Here is a 23,514-nt window from a genome sequence, read left to right as displayed (position 1 = left end):
CAGAGGACGAGATGGTTGGACAGTGTTCTTGAAGCTACCAACATGAGTTTGACCAAACTGCGGGAGGCACTGGAAGACAGGAGTGCCTGGTGTGCTCTGGTCCATGGGGTCACGAAGAATCGGACACGACTATACAACTAAACAACAACAACAACAACAACAACAACATGAAAGCGTTCAGCAGTGATGTGTGTCACTGCAAGCAGGAGGGTAAAGACATTTCATTGGAGGCGATCCAAGGCCACTGAATAATTACTATTATCATTGTAATAATCTCCACTCAATTAAAGAGCATGTCTTAGGCAGAGAGATGCAGTGGGAAAGACAAGCTCTAGCATCCACTGTTTTCTTGCATAATTTCCTGCTGTAGGAGTCACAGGTGGAAGGAAGGCGGGATTTGGCTACATTTAATCCTCCCCTTTGGCCAGACAAGGTTGGCTCCTAGATGCTGTTTCCATGGTGCTGTCAGGTCTGCTTCAGTGTTAACATGGAACTGAGGCTTCCATCTCACATACTGTATGTGGAGCCTATGGTACTGCTTCACTTTTTTTTTTTGTATTGATCTCTACAGAATTCCGGTCTATCACATATGCCATAGCACAATGTCTCTCTATTTTCTCTCTCTATTGTTTCAGGTGTGCTCATAGTTGCACTCTGTCTAGTCTAAGGGCTTATCCAAGTTTTTGTTTGCGCCACTTTTCTAGGCACAGGACTTGGCTTTAGAGCTCCATGTCCAAGCAGTTTTCTTTTTTGTCCTAGTGCTTTCTCCAGGAAAGCTCACATTTTATGGCTGAATTGGAGCAAACAAAAACCAGATATTCCGCAGATTGATGTTTGCTCTGATTCAGCTGAGAATGGATACGAAGGACTTCACACGTGAAATGGATTACTTATTTATAAGATGTAACGGAGGTGCTGTTTGTAAGGTGAAAAAAAGCGGCCAGCTGGAAGAATGGTTTAACAGCAAGTGAAGGATGCCAGATAATAAGAAATGATGTGGCAACGTGAGGAAATGATGCTGGTTTGGAACAGGAGCAGCAGGAAACCGGAATTTAAGAAATTGTATTGAATTAATTTAATTTGGTTTGATTTGTAATAATTTGGAAAATTAATAAAAATAATTCGGAAAGGAAGAAGAAAAAAATAACCTACTCTTCAGCACGGACCTGTGCCTGGAAAATGCAGTGCAAAACGAAGCCAGGATGAGCCTTTACTGTTCACATTCTGTATTAAAAGAAATCTTGCTTTACTGTTTCCCCTCTTCCCCAGTAGAGTTGTTGCTCCTTTTAGAGTGCCATGCAGAGAAAAGCTACACCTGCCATGGAGATATTAAATTGTTAAAGCCACACATTCTTTGTCAGAAAACCAGCGCCCATAATTAGCTCAAAGCACATCTAGTTCAGCATGTCTTCCCATAGTGATGCCACTAACCAGTGCCACTGGGAAGCTTCCAAACAGGACGTGATATCTGTCCACTGTTGTTGGAACACAATATCTGGTGGCCGAAAGGTATGCTGCCATTGAACATGAGTAAGTATGACTAATAGCCAAGTAGACTGTGTACCATGAATTTGTCTAACGCTGATGCTACCCTGCATCCTGGATTTGCCACTCTGGGTTCCTTTGGGAGGAAGGGCAGGATATATGTAAATGCAACCAGTACATAACAATAAATAATAAATAAACCTGCCTAGCCCAAGTTTACCTCACCAATTTGTGACAGCAGGACACAACAGCAAATGGAAGGTGTGATATTTTAGCCAGCAAAGTTCCTTTCTTACATTCATTGCAGATGTGAACTTACTAGTTATATTTCATAAACCAGTATCATGCTCCATAGTCTTCTTCCACTTCCCAAATAAAAAGCATTTCATCATAAACAAGATTTTCCATTATCCTGATAGCCTTTTCTGTTTGATAATCTTTTGAGATAGGGTGGCCAGAACTGCACACAATATTCCAAAAATAGATGCACCATAGCTATAAAAAGGGAATTTTTGAATTTTCCTGACCATGAACTCTCAGTGGGGGTGAACAAAATCTGATATCCATCTAACAAAAGAGAACATATCCTATGGAATCTCTGTTCCTTCTTCCTTACACATCATTTCCATCTCCGTTTTAACATCTGGACACCAAATTCATAACTCTTCTGTGCCACCCTATTAGCTTTCTGCAGACTTTTCATTTGCTTTATGGAACTTCGGTGAGCAGCCATTGACTCCTCTGAATGCCATTCACTGACTCCTCTGTGCATCGTAACTCTGTGCAGACATTACTGAAAAGTAAAAATCATTATCGCAACAGGGCTGCCACCCACTGATGTTTCCTCGACTGTTATCTCCAAGCCACCAGCAGCTCTTGATCATTTATATTTTCCTCACTCGTGTGTATTGCTCAGTTTAAAGCATGTCACACATTCCACACCTTCCATGTCCTTTTGTTTCATTCTTCTTCTTGTGACATGTGATTAGATTAGATATTGTTGCATACCACCCTAATCTCTGAGTGGTGCAAGACACAACGGGTTCCAGGCATTTTACCCAGGGTTCGGTTTCCTTGGAATGAGGGACAGTGGAGTCTGGGGTGTCATTATGATATATGGTTTATTTACACAGATATACAACTTGAGCCTACAATGAAGGGGCTCACAGCATTAACACCCTAAGAGGGTCTTTGCTTCTCCCATAGCCACAGCCTTGGACTCATGCAGAAATCAAGCATGTCGCTCCTTCTCTGATTCTAGCTTCTAGATCACACACCTCAACTCTGGCCTTGTCTTTCTAACTGACAGGTGAAGGAGGGGGCCCCCACCCAGTTGCTCTCTGGCACAGTGCCACTTCCTTTGCTACCTTAACAATCCATACTTTGGGGGCCATTATGGCCCTTGCCTGGTTTATTCAGCAATTGAATCCCTGCTGGATCCAGGAATTGGAAGGGACTCAGGAATACAGCCTACCCTCCACCCCACCCCCCAGAAAACCTCACAATATGAATGAGAGCGTATGAATTCCTTCATCCCATTGGATCACCCCGATATCTCTGGAAACAAGCAACTAATGTGTTGTTGTTGACTAAAGCACCGCAGAGGAGTGCATACATTGTGGCCTATGACAGCTGGAATTGACACTGGTGGAGGGGGGGTATATTTCTTCCCCTCTCCTCGTCTCCCCTTTTCCATTCACAAAGCGGACATTTGTCCCCTTTGTTGTTCCTTCACCCCAGACCTTGTCTAGACTTGTTAAATTGGCCTAAGGGGCTACTACTGACCCACTCGAGCAATGACCTGAAAGGGGCCTTTGCTTATCCTGATGGAAGGAGTTACATTCCAGTTTGTTCTGCGATGCCCTCTGGGTCCTTCAATTGCTGGGAAGATGGACCTTAGGGAGAAATGGCAGATGCCACTCCAGCCTAAAGCACCAGAGTAACGCAGTGACCGAGTAGCATTCTTCACTTGAGATGGCTTGATTGACAGCTGAAAAGATGAGCTTTTCCACATGGCCTGCTGGGGCATTGCTAGCAAAATTTGCTTTCATTGCTAAGACTGGAGGATGCCATTAGCTGTCTCTGGTCTTCCTTCCTGGTTATCCCAAAGAAAACCACAAGCGTAAACACACATGTATTCATGCCACAGCACCCTTCTCTGGAAGCTCCTTTCCTTATTGTTTCAGTGGTGGGGCTTAACCCACATAAGTGTAAACTAATGATAAAGAAGGAAGTAGCCTGAGGAGCTCTTGCTCAAATTTAAACTTGCTAACAGAAAGTATTTATTTTTGGTTTTGTAGATACCCAAGCTGCATTTTTTTGTAAAGTAAATATAAATGTATCTGGCGGCAATTGCGACAGTAAGGCCTTGCAAGCTATAAGGGTTATGGTAGTTGGTGGGTGGGGGAGGCTGCAAAAGAAATAAATACTTACCACCCTCTATTAATCCTCCCTGTATATACAGCTTAATTTACCAATCTCATGGTATGACCTATAAATCTGGAAATTTTTTAGAGGTGTGTGTGTGTGTGTGTGTGTGTGTGTATGTAAGAGAGTTAAGCCTTGCCTTTGCTGGGGCCTATTAGGACTTTTCATGGAGCCAAACTGAAACTTGGGAAGAAGCAGAATAGCCCAAAGGAGCCTTACAACTGTCAGACTGTGTCATTATGCTGATTGATGGGGTGGGGGAGCAGAGGGAGTTACTTTTTGTTGTTGTTGTTTTGGAGAGGATTTTGCCTCAGGAGTTTGCATCCAGTGAGGCAGAACTTTGGTAGCATTTCAGAGAGTCAAGATGTCTTCATGTTCTTGTTTAGTTGATCACAATTTGGCCTTGACTTGAGTACTGAGTCTTTGTTAATATACTGACTTTGTTTGGCTGCAGAGTGTTACAGAGCCCTGGAGAGCAAGTAAAATGTGATCCGCTGCTGTATCCACCCTCTTCAGTCCTGCTCCACAACCCAAAGCTGCAGTATGTGTGCCAACAAGACTCATTTTGTTCCATAGGGGGTGGGCAACATAGCATTTGGGGAGGGGTGAAGTAATTGTTGATCAGCATGAATGTTTTATTTCCTACAGGCAAAGATGAAGAGCTGAGTCTCCTCTCTCTTTAGATATAGTGGTTCTGCCCCCTCATCCTCAGGCAGGGTGGGGAACTTTTAGCCCTCCAATTTTTTCTTACAACTCCCATCATCGCTGACCACTGGCTCTGCTGGCTGGGGCTGACAGGAGTTGTTGGCATCTGCCTGTCTCGGGAGACAATCAACATCTGGAGGGGCCTGAGGTTCTCCACCCTGGTCATGGGCTGTTTCTCGCATCTTCTACACACCATTGTGATTTCCTAGGGGGGGGGGTAGGAATGGGTGTTAGTTAAGAGAATAGGGGCCGAAAAGGGCAGTGGAACAGGAAAAAACAAGGCTGGAGAGCAACAGGCAGAGCTGTGATAGGGGCAGGGGAGAGACACAGCAGAACAACAGGGAGTTTTGGACAGAAACAAAGCCTTTATTATTAAGACGCTGGGTGGGATTCACTGAAGGAGCTCTGTCAATGGAAGCCATGCTCAGTGGGGTTCCCTCCTGGCTCCCTCCTCTGGAAACTGGCTCTGGGAGAGTCAGGAGAACCTCAGAACAGCACATGGGGTAAGGAGAGGAGGGAACATTTCATCTGACAAATTGAAATGCTTGGTCTGTTACAACATTCCACCCTCTGTTTCTGTGCAGGCTGGAGGTGTCACGTTAAGGAGCTGGGTGGGAGGCAGATGGCTTTCTCTTAGCTTGCCCCTTTGCCCACCCACGTTTCTGGAAGGCCTTGTGGTGCTGTTGCAAAATCTCTGCAAACTGCTCCCCAGTTGCTCCTGCATTCATTCTGCTTTCATCCTTGGAAACAAAATTGAGAGGGACTGGGATCTGCAAGAGCGGGCAGCTGTTGCCGACGAAGGAGTGGTTGCTCTCGTTCAAACTGAACTTGCCTAGGACTCTTCATGGAAACCTTGGGTGGCAAATGTTGGCGAAGGGAGACCAAGGAAATGTGTCTCACTTAGCAACATAGCTTTTGTTGCCACCCACTTTTTGACAGGATATGTTCATGATTTTAAGCTTTGAAGCACAGCAGCAAATCTTCACAGCAGGAACAAAGGCTTGTTACAGGTAGCAGGCATGCCTTTCCCCATTATTTAGATTCAGTAATGAGAAATAACTGCTGAATAGATGGATATATAGTTTTAAAATGTACAACACAAGACTACAACCAACTTATCCAGCCCCCCTCTTTCTGAGCATCAGCTTGAGGTTTGGCTATTTTGGCTGCTGCTCCTTTCCTTCTGTCTGTTCCAGACCAGGTGTTTCTCAAACATTTTAAACTCTCCCCCTTCCCCACAGTTCTATAAATACTCCCCTCTCCCCGAACCCCAGCCCAGCACAAACCATCTGTTTAATGGTTGAGTACTTAAAGATGGTATGTCGCTGGGTGAGTACAACCTGCATCTGCTACCAAGGATCTGTGCATGGCGTTAAGGCATATGAGAGATGTTTTTTGGATGAGTGCCCCCCCCCAAGCTCCTTCTTTGCACCCTCCTTCTCTTTTCCTTGGAGATGCTTTCCTGCCAACGCTGGATTTCATAAAAGAGTTCAGTGCCCCTGTCCAGTTCTGGGTCCTTGGAATCTGCCTTATGTCCCTTGGCCTCTTCCAATGAGTGGCTACTGTTGGATTGTTCTGGGTAAATGAAATAGGTGAATGTGAGCAGCCCACATCGGGGGCTTGATGTATGAGGCTGAAGCGAGCAAGCGAATGATGCAGGCTGGGGCTGGTGCCATTACATGAAGGGTGGAAATCCTGCCCTCTTGCCTGGAGAAAGAAGTTTGCTCTATTTGGGCAAGCTCAGCAGAGCTAAAATGGAGGGGAAAGGGTGAGGAGATAACAGCGCTCACTTGGTTCTCGCTCACACTCTCTTGCCTTAACATCCAGACATTCCACAAACACTCTTACAGATCTTACTTTTTTCTTTTCTGTGCCGTCCTTCATCCATCAATCACAGGGTGGGTTACAAAATAAAAGCAGAAAAATACATAACATAGAATTACAGCATTGTAGAGTTAGAAGGGACCAGGAGGACCATCTGGTCAGACCTCTAGCAATGCAGGAATATTTTGCCCAATGTGGGGCTCAAACCCACAACCCTGAGATTAAGAGTCTCATGCTCTACCGACTGAGCCATCTCAGAGCCAGTAACAAACAGAACAACAAGCCCCCCTTCTCTCTAGGGGTTCTCCATACCAGCAGGTGCTAAGGACTGATAGTAACTGTGCCATTCAAAACCAAGCCAATCCCTTCTACTTTCTTAAATGATCTCCCTGTGGTGCACTTTACAACATGGCTGTTGGCTGACATTGGCAGCAGCTCATAATAAATGTCACAGTGTAGACATTCGGTAATGCCCGGATTAGCATCTGCCAGTCTCCTGCTTCAACACCTATCTTGGGAAAATACTTTGCTCTCTTTTTCCCCCTATTCCCTTGGCTGGTGATAGACGTGTAAAGTAATCAGGTGCAATATATGCAGGTCTGCTAACTTGCTCTGAGATGTTGTTCTGCTCCCGATAGCACCCTCTACAGTAGAAAGGAAGGAATTTTGGACCTTTTTACCAGACCCTCTTCCACTGGCTGTTGAATTAGCTGCAGCCATCTCCTGAGCTAACACAGATCATGTGTTAATGAGAGCTCATTTGGGCGTTCATAAGAGGACTGACAACAGATTAGGGGTCACTTAGTAGATAACCTGGACTATTCACATTTTGGGGTTTCTGCATCTGATGCAAAATCTCATATGTGGCAAGTATTCTGAAAAATACTTTCATTATAAACAGTGCCCTAGTCCTCATGATTGTCATGTGTTAGAACGCATCCAAGCAAGATCTACAAAAATGCTCCATGTTGATGAAGGCAATGAACTTTTGTGCCCTATGTGGCTGCTTCTCCCTGCCAATGGTTCCAGTTATAGCACATTCTGGTTCTGTTACTGTCTGTCACTTAACCCTACCTTTCAATTTCTACCAGATTGCTCCTTGATAAAAATAAAAATAAAACCCATCTTCTAGAAAGCTTCAGCTACTGGGTTCAAAGTGTGCAAAACATTTAGTAGCTTGCAACAAATTTGTACAAGTCCCACTCACTTACATATCCTGGGTGGCTTACATGGTGTGTCTGGCAAGCTACTCATCCAGCTATGTGCTAGCAGCAAGGCTAGAATAAAGCAGGAAAACTGGATAATTTTATGAAAATTTGGCAAAGTGACAATTGTTTGTGTATAACTGATTAGTAGGGCTGCAGAGTCTTCTGTAGTGATCAGATAGTTTGATTACTTCTAAATTGCCATGCTAAATAAGGTCCCTTGCTTGGCAACCATTGTTGCTTACGGAACCTTTGTACAAAGGATCCCCCCAAGGAAATTCTTAGACACTGGAACTGCCTATCAGACATGGTTCTATCATTTATTTATTTTTGAAATGGTCTGCACTAGTTTTCTTGAGTGCAAAGTGCCAGATGACATGAATGAAATACTTTATTTTACGTAAAAATAAAATAAAATACAGTGTTCTTCCCCCATGCACCTGCTCCTCACAGACCCTCCACATAGGAAAGAAGCTTCTTCCTGTTCATGGTGTTCCTGGACCTCTGTCCCATGTGAGAGGGTTGGCAACCATTCCTCATTCCTACTATGACCCCGCGTCTCCTTCTGGGATGCCCCAAGATCCGACTGTTTATGACCAACACTCTTTTCCAGCTCTATCTTGTTCCAAGATGCAGCTGAGCTGAAAACCCCAGTTTCTGCATCTGAGCACTTTGTAAAATACACACTGATTTTTGGATTGGTTTATCCCATGTAAGTTAATGTATATGAATATAGTATTTTGAAGTGGCGATCCACTTATGACAACAGTAAACTAGCCTGAGCTTTTGTTTACAAGCAAGCCGAGTCCTAGTAGCTAAGACTGAGTTTATACTACACACACACACACACACACACACACACACACACACAAACACACACACACAGAGTGTAGCCGGGGTGGGGTGTGTGGAAATTGAAAGATCCTTGCTTCAGTTATAAGTATGCACTGGAAATATGGCAAAAACTCATCCTTTAACCACACTTTGACCAACTTGGTTGTAAGAAAGGATTATTAGGGTGCTAGGGAGCAATAAATCTGTGACAAATTGTGTATCAAAGTGTGCACTCTTGGGTAGTCATCAATACTGTCTTGCTGCATTTTTATTAAAGTGTGGTATATAAATATTTAAATAAACAAACAAAGCATCTTCTTTGAGCTGGCAACATTGCCTAAGGTTTGACTGCCACTGTGTGGATCTTTACTTGGATTTTAAACTTTTTACGGATTATTATTAACCATTGTTGCCTCCTGTGTGTTTCAGCTGGGATGAGAGTAGCTCCATCAGCAGCGGCCTCAGCGATGCCTCTGACAATCTCAGCTCAGAAGAGTTCAATGCCAGCTCCTCGCTCAATTCCCTGCCTTCCACCCCCACGGCTTCTCGCAGGAACTCCGCCATAGCGGTAGGTTGGCCAGGCACTCAGGATACCCAGAGAATCCACCATGTTTTCATGCTGCTGCTGTTGCTGCTGCAGTTTTGCTACTGGAGAAAGAAATTGCATGAAGCCCTGTGCTGTCTTTCTCCTTAAAAGTGTTCTCAGGGGAAAGATGAATACTTCTGCTATTGAATTTCTCCTTATATTATGAGGGGGGAAGCCACAACCCCCAAAGCACTGAATGCTTATCCCCTTTTCTGCTGCAGATGCAGGAGCGACCAGTGCCTTTGGAACTGAAGGACTGTTTTTTCCCTCCCATTTGTTAAGCTGGTGTAGTTGGGAGGCTATGATGAGGGGAGGTCTATAACTCTATGGTAGGGCGTATTCTATACATGGAGAATGTCCCTGGTTCAGTTCCTGGCAGCTCCACTACAAAAGAAAATACCCAGGTAGCAGAAGATGCAAAAGTCTTTCCCCTGAGACCCTGTAGAACTTCCACCAAAAAAAGAACAGACCGTTCTGGGCCACATGGAGAAATAGCCAGGCCTGGCTTGAGGCAGCTTCCTATCTGCACACAGGAGGTTGGGGGAGTATTTTGGGTGGCAAGGTTAAGATACCAGCTAACAGAATCTTCTCTGCTGCTTGCCCTTACAGCTGCGCACAGACTCTGAGAAGCGCTCACTGGCAGAGAGTGGGCTGAACTGGTACGGAGAGCCAGAAGAGAAGGCTCAGAAGAAGATGGACTATGACAGCGGGAGTCTGAAAATGGAGCACAGCTCTTCCAAATGGCGACGGGAGCGCTCGGAAAGCTGTGACGAGGCTCCTGCCAAAGGCGGAGATCTGAAAAAGCCAGTCAGTTTGGGCCCACCGGGCTCCTTGAAGAAGGGCAAGACTCCCCCTGTGGCAGTGACCTCTCCCATCACCCATACAGCCCAGACCCTCAAAGTGGCAGGTGAGGTTGGAACAGGAAGTGGAGCCCTAGTGTTAGCTAGGCAGGTTTGTGGCCGCCACCTCCACTTCCCTGCCTGTTTGCTTCCCATTCATCTTGAGAGTGCAGTCAAAGGTGCATGACTAACTGTAGGCCACACAGAGAGAAGGGAGCCTGGAATGTGCTCGTTACATCCTAGGGCTGCATCTCATCTCAGTAATGTCTTTGATCATGTTCCCTGAAACAAAATAGGTACAATTTAGCATGGGAGATGTTTGTACTGACACGTGCCCTGATATTGTGCTCATTTTGGTGCAGGGACTGGCTTGGCTGGCTAAGTACCTTTTTGATAAGTTTCTTTTGCTCATCTAAGAAGCTGCATGCACAAATGCCTTTTCTTCAAACCGCAGGTAAACCTGAAGCAAAAGCGACAGACAAGAACAAGCTTTCTGTAAAGAACGCCAGCCTGCAGCGCTCATCTTCTGATGCTGGCCGAGATCGGATTTCAGATGCCAAGAAACCTCCTTCTGGGCTGTCCCGGACCACAACTTCCAGCTCCTTTGGCTACAAGAAGCCACCTCCTGCAACTGGCACTGCCACGGTGATGCAAGCTGGTGGCTCGGCCACCCTTGGTAAGATCCAGAAGACCTCTAGCATCCCAGTCAAGCCGGTCAATGGAAGGAAAACGAGCTTGGATGTCTCTAATGCTGTGGAGCCTGGCTTCTTGGCCCCAGGGGCCCGCACCAACATTCAATACCGGAGCCTGCCACGCCCAGCTAAATCTAGTTCCATGAGCGTGACTGGTGGGCGCAGTGGGCCACGGCCAGTGAGCAGCAGCATTGACCCCAGCCTGCTCAGCACAAAAGGGAGCATCAGCGTCTCGCGGCTGAAAGAGCCCTCTAAGATTGGCACAGGCCGGAGCACGCCAGTGCCAGTGAATCAGACGGACAGGGAGAAGGAGAAAGCTAAAGCCAAAGCTGTGGCCCTGGACTCTGACTGCGTCTCGCTCAAGAGTATTGGCTCCCCTGAAAGCACCCCGAAGGCTCAAGGTGGGCACCAGACTTCTGCTAAAGTGGCTGAGTTGCCACCAACTCCACTCAGGTAAGAAGAATTATGGGTGTTGATTATAATACCTTGATTATGATTTAACAGAAGATAGGGTGCAGCAGAAGGGGAGAAACAACTCCATGGAAAATGGTGTGGGAAGTCGACAAAAATAAGAGAAAAGATGAAATTGTGTTTTGATTGTATATGTTGAAAATGTTGAAACTTAATTTTAAAAAATGGGGGGGGGAGATGAATTGTGGGTGTTTTCCAGCAGGCCTATAGCTGGGTTAAGAAATATGTTAAGCAAATAAATAAATGGTACAATAAGAGCTGTGCAAAGCTCCAGGTCTCTGCTTATAGTCACCTTCTAATACTGTTTTGATTTCCTTCAGGTCAGCTGCCAAAAGCTACGTAAAAGCTCCTTCTCTGGCCAACCTGGACAAGGTGAACTCCAACAGTCTGGACCTCCCTCCCTCCAGCGAACACCAGATGCACGGTGGCAAACTGCACGAGCCCCACCCAGCTGCAGTGAACGTGGGCACCCACCTCACGTCGTGCTTCACGCCAAGCCCTGCTCCGGTCCTTAACATTAACTCTGCTAGCTTCTCCCAGGGCCTGGAGCTCATGGGGGGCTTCAGCATCCCCAAGGAATCCCGCATGTACCCCAAGCTCTCAGGGTTGCACAGGAGCATGGAGTCCTTACAGATGCCTATGAGCCTGCACAGTCCCTTCTCTGCAGGCAATACAACTGCTCCCACCACTGTTCCCACCCCTCCCGTTGTGGCTGCTGAGGAGGAACCCAGTGAGATGTCCTGGACGGGGAGCCCCAGGATCACACACCTGGACAGGTAGAAGAAAGTGGGGTAGCTTTTGTTTGATGGCATGATCCCCAGGCTAAAGGGGACGGGGCTTTTTTTGGGAAACATGGTTCTCTGTGAAGCAATTCCTGTTCCCTGCAGTTACAGTATTGCAGAGCAACAAGGAAGGCAGTTGGGGAGGTAGAAGTAGAGCGGTGGAATTGCAGTGCAGTGGAAAATCTTTATTCAAACTCCAGCATAATTTTGCAGTTTGTTGTTCTTGCCCATGGTGAATTTCTAGCGAACTCCATGCTTCTAAACTAAGCCAGATAATGCTCTGCATTCCCAAACCTTCATAAACCAGTTTATCGCCCATCAGATGCCACAGGTGGACTCATGCAAATGATTAACAAATACTGTTGTGCTCCTTTCCTTTCCGGCAGCTCTAACCGTGATCGGAATACATTGCCCAAGAAGGGACTAAGGTAATCGTCCTTCTACCTCACCCCTCACTTTCCTATTGCTATCAACTGATGGTCAAATATATTAGTGGGCATGGCATACAGTATGATGTTGCAGTAGAAGAGGAAACCCGCTTTTCACTGTGGTCATGCTAACACAAGATGACCAGTTGAAGAAATCTTGGTGTTCCTCGCAAACCAACACTATATGTAATTTTGAGCATGCTGTTTATCATCCTCTTAAACAGGGTACTTAATATTCTACAGGCTGCAGAGTAAGATCCCAAAGAAAATCAATTAACCATGGTGGTTCATAAAAGCAGCCCACCCTGTTTCTGTTCAAGTCTAGGGATCTGGTTACAGCTCTCACTTTTTGGATCTGTTGCATAATTGTATATAGGAAGGCTAGGCACAGCTTTCACAACTACTGTATGTGGAGCACAAACCATCCCGGGAGCCATTTGCTGTGAACAATATTGAAGTTATTATTTGTTTTTGTTTATAATGGCCATTGTGGTGTTTTGTTTTGTTTTTTAAGCACTTTGGTATTGCCGTATGATGAGTGTTCTGTATGCACAAGCATTTCAATTTGCCAGATGGAATGATTCCCCTCTCTCTCCTCCCCCTGTGCACTTTTCTGGGGTTTCCCCCCTGAAAATGAACCAATTTCAGAAGTGTAGGGGGAAGCCTTGTTGAGCAAGCAGAAGTCCTTGCACAGGGCTTCTGCTGGCAGGGCTCATTAGGTGAATCCTGTTTAAAGTCCTCAGTTGATAAATGATGTTCACCAGAATGAAATACTCTGCATAACTTTATAGTATTGTAGCATTTGCTATTAACTGGCCATAGAGGGCATGCTAAATTGGACAGTATATAAATGGCTTCCATTATATGGCTTCCATTGACTTTTGTAGCTGTGTTCAAATACTTATGGGGTGAATGCATGCACTGAAGTCTAAACCTGCTCAGGATTTCTTTCTTAGAATCACCATTGCTATACAATTAGGTGCTCCCGAGCGAAATTTAGAATTTCGCTTACTATGACTCCAGGAACTGGCTACATGAGTGATGTTAAGCCAAAGCCACCACAGTTGTTTTATGGCTACAAAATTTCTCCAGTCTTCCTTGTTCTACTTGTCTCTCCCTTAATTTTGGCAGGTATCAAATCCAGTCCCAGGAAGAGGCCAAGGAGAGGCGGCACTCCCACACGATTGGAGGATTGCAGGAATCAGATGATCAGTCTGAGCTGCCTTCCCCTCCTGCTCTCTCCATGCCGTTGGTTGGAAAGGCACCACTCACTAATATTGGTTAGTTTCTCTGGCCTTCTGTTTTCCTGCTGGGGGAACTTTTGGAGACAGGTGTTCTAAACCAGTTGAAGCTGATGCTGATCTATACTTTCTGAGATCCTTTCCCTTAATTTTCTTTCTTCTGAGATGGCACTGCCAGCTCAGCCAAAACTGACTCCAAGGTCAGGGTCATGTCATTGGAGGATGTTAAGGGGTGACCTGGTGCAAGTGCTTACGTTTTACACAGGTGCAGATTGGCTTTTTGAAGGAATGGTGTACATTCAGTGATCCTACCCTTCTCTCTCTCTCTCTCTCTCTCTCTCTCTCTCTCTCTCTCTCTCTCTCCTGGCTGCTGCCACCCCTGAGTCTAGTGAGCCCTGTGTTCCTACACCCCCCCCTGCTTCAAGCAGCTCCATCTGACTAACTTGTTCTCCCCTCCCTCCTTCTCCTGCAGTGACCCCCACGGCAGCCAACACCCCGAGGATCACCCGCTCCAACAGCATCCCCACCCACGACTCCACCTTCGAGCTGTACAATGCATCCCCCATGGGCAGCACCCTCTCCCTGGCAGACCGGCCCAAGGGCATGATCCGTTCGGGCTCCTTTCGCGACCCTGTGGATGATGGTGAGAGTCCTGCACCCAGCCAGGAGGACAAGAGTCTCCTCCACAGTAATAATGGTGAGAGGGATACGGTCGCGACAAATTCTGTCTGTCAGGTCTTCTCAAGTGCGCAAAGGTGTACTTGGCAGGTGGGCTGGCGCAGCTGTGGGTGCTGCTTCTTGCTTTCAGGAGCTGGGGATGGGAGGTGTGAGTGGGTGAAATTGGTACCTTTCAAGCATTGCTTTCTCCTCCTGCGCTTCCAGCACCACCATAAACAGGATGTGGGAGGCAGGCACTCTGCCCATCACCCAGTGCTAGCTTGCTATGGGGCAGAGACAGCCACACCTCTTTTTAGGATGTGTGTCCACACTCCATTCGTATCAGACTTTAAAATTACTCAAAGCCGACGAAGCACTATGCTACATATGGCAATAAAGAAGGGCTAGTTCAGGTGGTGGTAGAACTGATCCCTGTTGGGTTGCGGCAGGGAGCTCCCCCAGCCAGGTCTCCACCTGGGTCATGGCTGGGTCATGGTGTTACTTCAAGTTCGGGGTTTTTATTGTTCCTCATATGCTGCATTAAAATGTAGGTCTTCATGCTAAAAACAAACATTGAACGTCTGTGCTAGCAAAATTTTCACATTTCTCTAAGAATGTTGAGCCATGGCTGGGATGGATGACCCATGCAGGCAAGGAATCTTGCCTGTTTCTTCCAGGACCGAAAGCTCTCCTGATTCCCCAGATTTCCCGTGTTAACTGTTGGTGTTGTGGCCCCACTTCTTTGTGCACACCTGACCTCTAGGTTCTCCCCCTGCCCCATGTACGCTGATGCCCCACTGTCAGGAGACGACCCCATGACACGTATCTTCTCTCTTGTCTATTGCAGTTCACGGATCTGTGCTGTCCCTGGCGTCGAGTGCTTCCTCCACTTACTCCTCAGTAAGCTGTGCTTCCTTCATCAGCTGGCCTTCCCCTGCCCTTTGCTTTCTCTGTGCTGCAATTCCGGCAGGCCACCCTTCCTTCTCTTCCCTCACCCCAAACCTTGGATGTTCCCCTGCCACAGTCTTTTCACCAAACTGGAGAGCCAGTTTGGTGTAGTGGTTAGGAGCGGCAGACTCGTAATCTGGGGAACCGGGTTCGTGTCTGCACTCCTCCACATGCAGCTGCTGGGTGACCTTGGGCTAGTCACACTTCTCTGAAGTCTCTCAGCCCCACTCACCTCACAGAGTGTTTGTTGTGGGGGAGGAAGGGAAAGGAGAATGTTAGCCGCTTTGAGACTCCTTCGGGTAGTGAAAAGCGGGATATCAAATCCAAACTCTTCTTCTTCTTCTTCTTTTCGAGTGATGGGGTGCTGTGCTGCTCTTCCAGGGCTTCGCATGTAACCATGGGGTGGGGGGTGGGGTGTTGCGGTACAAATAAGCTGTTGTCGTGTTGCCACAAGGAGTGTGGTGCATGTGGAAAGATTGCAGCAGAGGTGCTAGCTTCTCTGCATGGCTCCTTGCCTTTGCCTGTGAGTGCGCCTCTGGGACTTATGCCCTAACCGCCTGCCTCTCTCTGTCTCTCCTCTACCCCACCATGTGCTGCCAGGCTGAGGAGAGGATGCAGTCTGAGGTACGGTAAGATTCTCTCTCTCTCTCTCTCTCTCTCTCTCTCTCTCTCTCTCTGTGTGTGTGTGTGTGTGTCCTCCCTACCGCTGCTTTGCTCTTGACCCATTGGTGGAGAGCAAAAGTGTCTATCTTGCTCCCTGACTCCTCCCTATCTCTTGCTCCCTGGTTGTAGCAAATCCGCAAACTGCGCCGTGAGTTGGAGTCATCCCAGGAGAAAGTGGCCACGTTGACATCCCAGCTTTCAGCCAACGTGAGTTGCCCTGTGTTAATCTGCCGCAAATGCTCCTCCCTCATAGACAAAATTTTGAACGATACAATTAAAGTAGCCTTCAAAAATACCAAAGAAAAATAAATGGAAGGCTAAAATAGGGAAGGGGGAGGATGAGGGTCAAGGTGTTTTGACGAAATAAAAAGTGAATACAAATATGTAGTGTGATCACATTTTACACAGTGGTTCTGCATACAGGGTGTTTTGTTGGGAGTTTTTTTGTTTGTTATTTATATTACTTTTCGTATTTTTAGGTCTTATTATGATTTATGTTATTAGTTTGGTTGTGTGCTTTCTGGTGTGTTTTATTTATTGTTTGTGGCTTTTGTTACATTTGTAATTATGTAAACCTTGTCAAGTTGTAAGCCACCTTGAGCATGGTTGGTTTTTTAAAAGTACTGTACGGAAAAGTGGCATACAGATAAGATGATGATCTAGCTCAGTGGGTTGGAGCATGGTTCTGATAATGCCAAGGTTGCAAGTTCGAGCCCCGTATGCGACAGCTGTGTATTCTTGCATTGCAGGGGGTTGGACTAGATGATTCTCGGGGTCCCTTCCAACTATGCAATTCTAGGATTCTATGTACATGGAAACATGTATACTCAAAAACCTTGGAACTAGCCTTGCATGAGAATTCCCAGCCTTCCAGAGACAAAGTGCTGAACCCCTCCACCCAAGCAAGGCAGGGAGCTTAAACCCAGCTTTCTGTATTCAACATGGAATAGGAGCACCCTCTAGTGGACACTCACTAGTTTGCTAGCTCAGTGTCTCTAAAACGTCTTGAGCTTGGGTCTTAGAATAAAGGAGGATGATAGATTATATCTTTAATCTATGACAGCAGCAACTGCCTATTCCACTGCATAATGAGTAAATATTATTTCATGTAGTCGTGTGAGTGCAGCCCCTTCATGTGTACCAGACATCACTGGATCAGAGCCCAGGGGACTAATCCAAAGCTGCCATTAGAAAGGGGAATAGAATTAGAAACACCATTAGAAAACACCATTAGAGCAAAGCTACAGCTTTTCCCAGATAAGAATGGGGCAGCCCAATATGACTTAACAAACCCAACCTGAATCATTGAGGATCCTCTTGCTAAGGGGCATTCAACTACTCACGTGTTTTGGTTGGTGTGTGGCTGTGTGTGCCTCAAGACCCTGTCCTCACCTGAAACTTTGCCCCCTGCACTTCAAGTTTTACACACCTCCCCGACGGGGACCCACTCCACTGTGTTGAGAACAACTGTGTATAGAGTTGTAGTTTTAGAGACATCAGCCTTCTGCCATATACTTGTGCTGTAGAACCGCAATCCCTGGTGGGAATAATGGGTTTAACTAGGAACTCCCAGTATCTTGTGCTGCCTGATAAGCAATTAAGAATCTACAGAGCTGCATTAATATGAGGTCAGATTATGTGTCTGTTCTGACTGGCAGTTGCTCTCCAGATAGTGAAATATCATTCCCGTCATCCACTGCGTGGTCTTTTTGTAAGTGCAACTGAATCAGTGCAAATGACCCGCTTCATGCAGATCATGTGCTCTGCCACTGACCTGTGGGTCCCTCTGATTCCTGTTTCCTTCATATGACTGTTCCTTGTACTGGCGTGTGGGCATACCACCCCTTTTCAATTTCCTTTCCAGGCAAACTTAGTAGCAGCCTTTGAGCAGAGCCTCGTGAACATGACTTCCCGTCTCCGACATCTTGCAGAGACTGCGGAAGAGAAGGTGAGTTTGAGGCAGTTGGCAAGGTCCATGGCTGACCAAGGTGCTGAGGCCTGCCCTACGAAACGGCTCGCTGTTGTTTCCTTTCTCCCACCTCCCCCTAGCATAGGTTTGCAGCAGAGCAATTAGTAAAATATTAAAACGCAAGGCATTCATCAGTTCTGCATCACCTTCTAGGACACTGAGCTGGTGGACTTGAGGGAGACAATTGATTTCTTGAAGAAAAAGAACTCGGAAGCCCAAGCTGTTATCCAAGGGGCCCTGAATGGAACAGACATTACACCCAAAGGTGAGCGCAGCCTTCAACACACACTATCCTGGTGGATCTTTGGATATGCAGCTGCCGAATGATGGATTAGAGCAGTGTTTTTCAACCTTTTTTGAGCAAAGGCACACTTGTTTCATGAAAAAAATCACGAGGCACACCACCATTAGAAAATGTTAAAAAAATTAACTCTGTGCCTATATTGACTATATATAAAGTAATTTTTCAATTTTTCCCACGGCACACCAGGCAACATCTCGCGGCACACTAGTGTGCCACGGAACAGTGGTTGAAAATCACTGGATTAGAGACAGGATGGACAGGACTGATTCCTTTTCCTGATAGGAGCAAGGGAGGGAGTGGTTAGACATTGTGGTGTGGTGCTTGGATAACATGCACTTTCACTGGAGCCAGTTGGAACACACACACTTTTACTGGTCCTTTAATATTTTAAGGGAGGTAAAGCAAGCAGCAGCTAGACATAGGGCAGTACTCTTTCTCCTTCCCAGACATGGAGCCCTTAGTAATGAGAGTGGGAGAGAGATGGGGAAGCCTCATGCTTTCAGTCTCCATAATGTCACAGTGACTGTACTTGTGTGTGGCTTCCTCCTCCTTTGTTCTGAAATTGGAGCTCCTGGTTCTATAGATGGGAACAGCCATCATTACCATTGTGGTAATGGGAAAAACAGTACAGTGGTAAAGGCAGCTAAGAGTTATACTTCACTTGCTGCCTTCTGGCATTGCACTGATGGGATGAAATTCCAGAGGAGTGGAAGGATGGGGGAATGGAGTCATGGTGGCCCTGAGCACTAGAAACTCCTGAGTATTTATTGACAAGACTGGATGAGCATGCCCAAGACAAGAGACCATCCCATCATCAAATCTGAATATGTGCAGCTCTTCATCTTTCCTTATGTTTCCCAGATCTTGCCTGTCCCCAGATGCTGCCCCTATGTGCTCCTTTCCCTACTATTCCCACTTCCTTGGGCCCTGCCTGACCTTAGATAAAAGTCGAAACAAAATAGGAAATTCTTTCCAGTAGCACCTTAGAGACCAACTGAGTTTGTTCTTGGTATGAGCTTTCGTGTGCATGCACACTTCTTCAGATACCTTGGTATGAGCTTTCGTGTGTATCTGAAGAAGTGTGCATGCACACGAAAGCTCATACCAAGAACAAACTCAGTTGGTCTCTAAGGTGCTACTGGAAAGAATTTCCTATTTTGTTTCGACTATGGCAGACCAACACGGCTACCCACCTGTAATTAGATAAAAGTGTTAGATTTGATTTGAAGTCTAGCCTGGCAACAAAGTACAGAGAAGACCTTTTTTTGCTAGCTGTGTTTGGAATTGAAGCTAAAAACAGAGTGCCTGCAAGAGCTGCCAGTCGGTCCACAGATTTTGAATGCATCTCTCCCTCCTTCCCTTCCCTGTGACTCTCCAGAGCTGCGTATCAAGAGGCAGAACTCGTCGGACAGTATATCCAGCCTGAACAGCATCACCAGCCATTCTAGCATCGGCAGTGGCAAGGATGCAGATGCCAAGAAGAAGAAAAAGAAGAGCTGGGTAGGTCAAGGAGGAGGGGAAGTAATGGTGGGATCTACGTGGGGGTGAAACCCTGTTGTGTGTCTTGTCACAGTAGCTAGTATAATGGCAACTGGGGTTTCAGAGCTACTTGGCTCATGGAAGTACTATTGACTACTTACAGCAGATTTCTCTGCGAAAAAAACTAGTTTGTATCTTTATTGCTCTTGAGGCCCAGTGGGAATATGCTTTAGCTCCCAAGCTAGATCCACTGGTAAGTGATAGGCGTCACTCATGAGGCCCATTAGACTTAATCATGATATGGATGTGGTAGCCTAAAAGGGAGGCAGGGACGCTAACCTAGCAGTGATGGGATCACTGTAAAAAGAAAGAAAGCTGAGTTGTTGTTGTTGTTGTTGTTACTACACCACATGGACTTAACATGTTTCTAGCATGCTTCAAGTTAAATGTCCTCTTTCCCAGACATGCAAACACCCCTCCAGTCTGAATAGCCTTAAAGCATTGGGTGTTTTGGTCTTCTCCTTCCAGCTGCCTATTTTGAATCAGGAATGAGACCAAAGGAAGCTTGCAAGTTTTTAAGGCTCTGCTTAAAAATATCGGGCAGTGGGATGGGGAGTAATTTGACCTGAACCTTATTAGGAACATTTTAAAGTGCATATTAAATTATTATAATACAGGTTTCGACTTTAAAATTAATATTGCCTCACAGCTGGTTTTGCATGGCAAGTTTATTACTTGTGCAGCTGGTGTTACTCTTCCTTTCCATTTACGCTAACCTTGCTGCCCTGCCTTCCCCCACTGGTCCCTAAAGCGGAGAGAGGCCACTTGTGCCCACCTCACAGCTCACTAGGTGTGCCGTCCTCTTAGGAAGGCTGGTGTAGAAGATTGTCCCGGTTTCTCTGTACTACCTTGAGCCCCTACCCCATCCCAGCAGCTTGTTACAGGCAGGGAACCTGAGCTGAACGCATGATTAAGTCTTGCTGTGTTCTTTTTTCCCCCTTTCTTCCTTCAATGCTGACCCCCCCAACCCTTTTTTCCCCTAGGTGTATGAGGTAAGCTTGGAACTCCCTTCCCCACCCCACCCCTCCCTTTCACCAGTCCTTTCCCTGTGTCTTACTCCTGACTGGTCACTCCATTGTGTTGGGGATAGCACAGCACTCGTGGAACTAACCATCCCATTTGCTCTCACACTTGCGCTGCCAAGCCACACAGGAGGGGCCACTGCACTGGTGCTGCGGCGGGGGTGGGGTGGGGAGTTTCACGCCCCTTTTTGACATGGCTCTGAATCTATCCCTAATGCTACCCAGTCTTAACAGCTCTCCTAAAGGTCTAGAAAGTCACTGGGAGAAGGGGTTCCAAGAGTGGATTTTTGAGGTACTCAAGTGGGGCAGTTTAATAATAAGTCATAGTATCCTACCACTACAACAGGTGACTGGCTCTGTCCTGTACCTCAACACTTAAGGGAGAGGTGTGTGTTTTTTTTAATAAAAAATCTCCTGCCCCTCAAATATATATTTGGTAACTGCAGGCTGTACATACTGTCATCCTCCACACTCAATTGTTGCAAGAGGAGGAAATATATCATAAGAATATTGATGAATGTGTTTTAGTATCGTCATTTCCCAGGCTGGGGAATTGTCTATTTTTTTCCTTTGCAAATCGAGCAGTTTCTCTTTTTGCTTCTGTCAAGAGAACCTTCCAAATTCAGGAACTGTTGTTTGCAGACATTGTGCCATAATGTAATCCGTGCCACCCTGAGAACTTGCTGAATAGTGGGGTATAAATCCCTTACAATTAAATAAATTAATGAATACACCCTCCGCAGTTTGGCTGTGGCTTCCAAATCCAGTCTAAACTTTGTTTGCATTTCTTTGTCTGTCTAGAGCAGACAAGGTTTTGTTGGGCCATAAATTCCCAGCATCCCTGATGGCTGGTCCTGCATGCTGAGAGTCCCAACAACTTCTGGGGTCGGGGATACAGGTTCCCCATCCATGTTCTAGAATTGCACTCCTTAACAGCACACTCCTTTGCATGCACATCTGTTCAAAAGTAAGCCTCACTGAACTCAGTGGGTCCTACTCCCAGGTAAGTGTGTACAGGACTGCAGCCTAAGTGGCCCAGATGATGAGATTCAATGGAGCATGACACCCACCCACACACCAATTTCTGCCACACCATCTCATAGCTGCCACAGGTCAGAGCAGGTCAGAGAGCTGGAAGATAGAAAGTGACTTCTCACATGTACGACATGACAAGTGCTCTTTGAAGCCACCTGAAAGGGTAGCAGAGGTTCAAGCTCTGAGACAGCTCCAGTCCCCTGGCCTCTTGTGTGCCCTCAGACTGGCTTGTGAGATGGGTGGGTGGGAGGGAGCGAGATAGAAAAACCCAGTTCCAATAGTGCCTCCACCCATTACAGTGACTATTCTCCCTGCTACTGTCTCAATACATGTGTGGATTGATGCCTGTTTTGTGTGCATGTTGCATGCTCCGCCTGAGCATTGTTGGGATCACAAGTTGACTATTTCCCCTCAAGAGCAAAGCACACGGCTGTGTTGGTCTTGACTCGTTTCTCTGGCTTCTTCCTTTTCTGCAATATTGATTCAACCATTACATGTTAGAAGAAGAAGGGCTGCTTCTCTGTAATCTCTCTTCAGCCGGATCTTGAGATGCAAGATAAACGACACAGATCTTAGCATCCCAGCCTAATTCGATTCCGTTAATAATTGGGAAAGAGTTGCATATTTTGTGGAGAAGCAGTGCAGCCTGCCATTCTTACTTGTAGGTTTGGCAGGCCCTGAGGGTTGGATCGCCAAAGGAGAGGTGAGCTATGAAGTGCTCTCTCATTGTGTGAATCTGCTGTAAGCAAGTCAGGTTGGGCACATACAGGTTCTAAGTGCACAAATGCCACCAAGTCAGGAGAGCTCCTAGGTTATAGCACCAATAATCAGAGGCAATATTGCTTGTTGTCTTCCCTGCTGCTATGAGTTCCTAGAATCATTGAACCGCAGAGTTGGAAGGGTCCCCAAGGGTCATCTGAGCACAGGGAGTTAGATACCAAAACATCTAGAAGGTGGAGGAAAAGTCCTACCATGGTAGTGGGTACAATCCTTTGTGAGATATGAAGTTATTCCACTCACCCCAGTGGTAAGTCAGATGCCTCTACTAGTTACAGCTGCTGATACTTGGAATGTGGGACAAAAGGAATGTGACATTCTTGTAAGAATGTCACATTCCCTGGGTAGCAGTTTATTTATTTATTTATTGAATTATACCCCACTTTTCTTCTGTGATGGAACCCAAGGCACACATAGGGCTTCCATCCAGGCAGTGGGCAGACCTCCATAGCTTCAGCAAAGTTGTTGTTGCTGCTGATGAAAGGGTTTGGGGTGGTCCACCTTCTCTCACTATCTACCCCTGCCCATAGGTTAAGCTATAGTGCTCAAATTGAGTAAGCAAGGATGGATGATTGGGAAGTATAAACGGGCTTTTGCTCTTTTCAGGTAGGGCTGCAGTTATTGGTGTGGGGAGAACAGCAGCTAACAGCAGCAGGCTCTCTTAACCTAGTCCTCACCCTCTCCTAAAAATGCAGATTTGCTTCGAGAGGTGGTAGTGATAGATTGTAAGTAGGTGTGTTGCCCACAGCAATCCCCCCCCCCCATCCCCAATCCAAAACCTTCTCTACACAGTGGCATGCAGTACCACTATTTGTGTGCATGGATCAAGCTGCCAACGATATTAGGCCGCCACCACTCCTGCCTATTTAGAAAGATGCAAGAAGCCTGGAACACTCTGAATGAAAGGATACATCCTTTTGCATGACACTGGCAGCACTTCAGTGCATGGACTCAGCTGGTCGGTGGCATGTTGCGCTGGCTATTAATTGTTCTGCATGTTTGGACAAGTCCATGTCTTAGGCTGCTAAACTGCCCTTGTTTCCTTCCTTATTAGGTAGCGTAGGATATTGTATTTTACATT

The 23,514-nt window shown here is 46.4% G+C and overlaps 1 protein-coding gene across 9 annotated transcripts in view; it reads left to right on the top strand.

Moving 5' to 3' along the window:
• The window catches only part of NAV1 (neuron navigator 1), a 265,528-nt gene that overhangs the window by 226,743 nt on the left and 15,271 nt on the right, over positions 1-23,514 (top strand). For 2 of the 9 annotated variants that reach the window (XM_033153091.1, XM_033153096.1), the window contains 14 exons: positions 8,910-9,048; positions 9,676-9,973; positions 10,360-11,050; positions 11,389-11,844; positions 12,237-12,278; positions 13,410-13,558; positions 13,992-14,162; positions 15,024-15,076; positions 15,725-15,748; positions 15,917-15,994; positions 17,652-17,735; positions 17,910-18,021; positions 19,439-19,560; positions 20,583-20,591. In XM_033153091.1, the coding sequence (XP_033008982.1) occupies positions 8,910-9,048; positions 9,676-9,973; positions 10,360-11,050; positions 11,389-11,844; positions 12,237-12,278; positions 13,410-13,558; positions 13,992-14,162; positions 15,024-15,076; positions 15,725-15,748; positions 15,917-15,994; positions 17,652-17,735; positions 17,910-18,021; positions 19,439-19,560; positions 20,583-20,591 (2,428 nt within the window). Of the gene's footprint in view, positions 1-8,909; positions 9,049-9,675; positions 9,974-10,359; positions 11,051-11,388; positions 11,845-12,236; positions 12,279-13,409; positions 13,559-13,991; positions 14,217-15,023; positions 15,077-15,724; positions 15,749-15,916; positions 15,995-17,651; positions 17,736-17,909; positions 18,022-19,438; positions 19,561-20,582; positions 20,592-23,514 lie in introns of all 9 variants that reach the window. The other 7 variants (XM_033153088.1, XM_033153095.1, XM_033153092.1 and 4 more) reach the window with 5 other exon arrangements.

The sequence above is a fragment of the Lacerta agilis genome, chromosome 6 (assembly GCF_009819535.1).
Source record: "Lacerta agilis isolate rLacAgi1 chromosome 6, rLacAgi1.pri, whole genome shotgun sequence".
NCBI classification, from domain to species: Eukaryota; Metazoa; Chordata; class Lepidosauria; order Squamata; family Lacertidae; genus Lacerta; species Lacerta agilis.
The sequence above is the reverse complement of the archived record's forward strand: the minus strand, read 5'-3'. Positions and strand labels throughout refer to the sequence as shown.